This window comes from Ambystoma mexicanum, chromosome 5q (assembly GCF_040938575.1).
Source record: "Ambystoma mexicanum isolate Mex_15411 chromosome 5q, UKY_AmexF1_1, whole genome shotgun sequence".
Lineage (NCBI taxonomy): Eukaryota > Metazoa > Chordata > Amphibia > Caudata > Ambystomatidae > Ambystoma > Ambystoma mexicanum.
Genome location: NC_090933.1, coordinates 1,383,921,384 through 1,383,924,868, shown reverse-complemented (window position 1 = coordinate 1,383,924,868; position 3,485 = coordinate 1,383,921,384). Strand labels below are relative to the sequence as shown.

At 43.7% G+C, this 3,485-nt stretch overlaps 1 protein-coding gene across 1 annotated transcript; it reads right to left on the bottom strand.

Annotated features, from left to right (window-relative positions):
- Positions 1-1,479: 1,479 nt before the first annotated feature.
- LOC138498444 (zinc finger protein 268-like) lies at positions 1,480-3,183 on the bottom strand. Its single transcript, XM_069622197.1, has one exon. The coding sequence runs from the start codon at positions 3,181-3,183 to the stop codon at positions 1,480-1,482; it is 1,704 nt and encodes a 567-aa protein (XP_069478298.1).
- Between the last annotated feature and the right edge of the window lie 302 nt (positions 3,184-3,485).

Here is a 3,485-nt window from a genome sequence, read left to right as displayed (position 1 = left end):
TAGATGACCCTTCTCCGTGAAAGACTTAGCACATTCAGAACATGAATATGGTTTCCCCCCAGTATGACTTCACTGACATAGCAATAAATATTTCTTCTCCTTGAAAGACACATCACATCAATAACATGAATATGGTTTCCTCCCAGTGTGATTCCTCTGGTGTATCACTAGGTGACCCTTATCACATTGAGGACATGCATATGGTTTCTCACCAGCGTGACTGGACTGATGCATCAATAGATGACTCGTCACATTGAAAGCCATATCAAATTGAGGACATGTATATGGTCTTCCCCAGTAAAATTTCTCTGATGTTTGACTAGTTCAAACTTATGCTTGAAAGACTTATCGCATTCAGAGCATCCATATGGTTTCACCCCAGTGTGACTCATCCTATGTAGCAATAGATGCCTCTTCTCCTTAAAATACCTATCCCCCACAGAGATGGGGAGCAGGTGCAAGTGGATCTAGGTCACATGACTAAGCACCACCACCTTCTTAGCCCTGCCTCTTCCTTCCTGCTCTTCGCTCTTAGATCAAGGGCGTCTCTCGCCCAGGCATCCAAAGCGAAGGGCAGTCGAAGAAAATGGCAATATCAGTTTGGACCTGTTTGGACCAGGAGGTCCCAGGGCCCGACCCCCTGCTCAGAGAGCAGGTAAGCATGCACCAACATGTGTTTACACCCTCTGTCCCAACAGGCCATCCCCACCACCTCTGGTCCACCGTGATGTTCCGTTATGCCCCCCTCCCTTCTCGCACCCAGGTGTTGCCTGTTTTGCTCGATTCTTCTACCCTGCCCCCGCTCCCCACCCTCCAGCCTACTTCTGCAGGAGTCTGCCCTGAAACATTCTGGTTTCACCATCACCGTCTTGTGGCCAATGCTGGATTTGACTTTTATGGACTTTGTTGATTCACGGTGCGTCACCCTTTCTCCACGGTCATGCTGGACTTCCTTTGCATCTTGTAGTCATGGTGGTCCTGAATCATGCTGATGCGATCTTCTTGTATCCTGGCTTGCAACATTATGTGTTACTACTGACTTCTGCAATTGTATTCGTTTTCCCCTCTTGCGTCTCCACTCTTTCTGACTGCTCACCCTCTGTTCTCTCCTCCCCTCCTTTTCTCCCTTTTCTTATCTCCTCCCCTCCTGCCCTTACTTTCTTCTATGCACTTACTCTATCAGAATTGTCCCTGGACCTAGTATGATAGCAACCTCGTCAGTCTCCTCCCCCATCCCCTTACTTGTCCCCCCCTCCAGCACTATCTGAAATGTCATCAGGCCTAGTACGATAGCCGCTTGTTTTGTTCCTCCCCTCCCTTTCTGCACCCTTCTCCCTCACCCGAGTTTGATAGTTAATTTCACATTCTTACTGTTCGTTGCCTGTAAGAATGTCATTGTATTTTCCCTTGTTCCCTCCCTTGTCGTGAAGCACTTTAAAAACACATTGTGCATAAGCGCTATATAAATAAACTATCATATCATATCATATCTTCAGAGCATGCATATGGTTTCACCCCAGTGTGACTCCTCTGATGTATCAATAACTGACGCTTCATCTTGAACGGCTTATCACATTCAGAACATGCATATGGTTTCAACCCAGTGTGATTTCTCTGGTGTACCAATAGATCACCCTTTGTCTTGAAAGCCTTATCACATTCAGAACATGCATATGGTCTCTCCCCGGTGTGATTCATATGATGTTTCACAAGTTGATCATGTCGCTTGAAAGCCTTATCACATTCAGAACATGCATATGGTTTCTCCCCAGTATGACTCATCCTATGTAGCAATAGATGCCTCTTCTCCTTGAAAGCCTTATCACATTCAGAACATGCATATGGTTTCACCCCAGTGTGATTTCTCTGGTGTACCAATAGCCCACCCTTTCTGTTGAAAGACTTAGCACACTCAGAACATGAATATGGTTTCTCTCCAGAGTGACTTATCTGATGTTGCAATAGTTGATCCTTTGTCTTGAAAGACTTATCACATTCAGAACATGAATATGGTTTCACCCCAGTGTGATTTCTCTGATGTACGACTAGTTCACACTTTAGCTTGAAAGCCTTATCACATTCAGAACATGCATATGGTTTCACCCCAGTGTGATTTCTCTGATGTACCAATAGCTCATCCTTTGTCTTGAAAGCCTTATCACATTCAGAACATGCATATGGTCTCTCCCCAGTGTGATTCATATGATGTTTCACAAGTTGATCATGTCGCTTGAAAGCCTTATCACATTCAGAACATGCATATGGTTTCACCCCAGTGTGATTTTTCTGGTGTACCAATAGCTCAGCCTTTGTCTTGAAAGCCTTATCACATTCAGAACATGAATATGGTTTCATCCCAGTGTGATTTCTCTGGTGTACCAATAGCATGCCCTTTTGAATGAAAGCCCTATCACATTCAGAACATGAATATGGTTTCATCCCAGTGTGATTTCTCTGGTGTACCAATAGCATGCCCTTTTGAATGAAAGCCTTATCACATTCAGAACATGAATATGGTTTCACCCCAGTGTGACTCATCCTATGTAGCAATAGCTGCCTCTTCTCCTTGAAAGCCTTATCACATTCAGAACATGCATATGGTTTCATCCCAGTGTGATTTCTCTGGTGTACCAATAGCTCACCCTTTCTCTTGAAAGCCTTATCACATTCAGTACATGCATATGGTTTCTCCCCAGTGTGAATTCTCTGGTGTATCAATAGCGTGCCCTTTTGATTGAAAGCCTTATCACATTCAGAGCATGCATATGGTTTCACACCAGTGTGATTTCTCTGGTGTACCAATAGCTCACCCTTTCTCTTGAAAGCCTTATCACATTTAGTACATGCATATGGTTTCTTCCCAGTGTGAGTTCTCTTATGCACCACTAGGTTACTCTTATGATTGAAAGCCTTATCACATTCAGAACATGCATATGGTTTCTCCCCAGTGTGAGTTCTCTGGTGTATCAATAACGAGCCCTTTTGATTGAAAGCCTTATCACATTCAGTACATGCATATGGTTTCACTCCAGTGTGAATTCTCTGATGAATTATTAGATCACTTGTTTCTTTAAAAGTTTTGTCACACTCTTTCTCTTCAGTGTGTAATCTCTGATGGTGCAATATAGGGCATGTTTCACTAAAAGTAGCTTCACATTCAGAAAATTCAAAATGTACCTCCATTCTGAGGACACTATTTTGAGATAGTGATTTCTTTGTAAAGAGCTCCTTGTCAAATTCAACCTGAATCCCTCAGTTGCTCTCACCAGGTCAGGTGCAATTTTACAGACTTGAGTGTCAAGAATGAGCCACTATCCTCGGCCAGAGCAGGCAGGTCTGCGATTAGAACTGTTCTACGTCCAGAGCATGGTTTCTTGCCTTGTGTTCATGCTTTTTAGTCTTTAATAAATGTCAGCTGCCACTGGGACATCAACAACTATCGACCAGCACCACAGCAGCGGTGCTATTGATTCTGAAGCATAAAG

Bases quoted from the DNA above. Each gene is read 5' to 3' on its own strand.
- LOC138498444 (XM_069622197.1), bottom strand. From the start codon at position 3,183: ATGGAGGTACATTTTGAATTTTCTGAATGTGAAGCTACTTTTAGTGAA.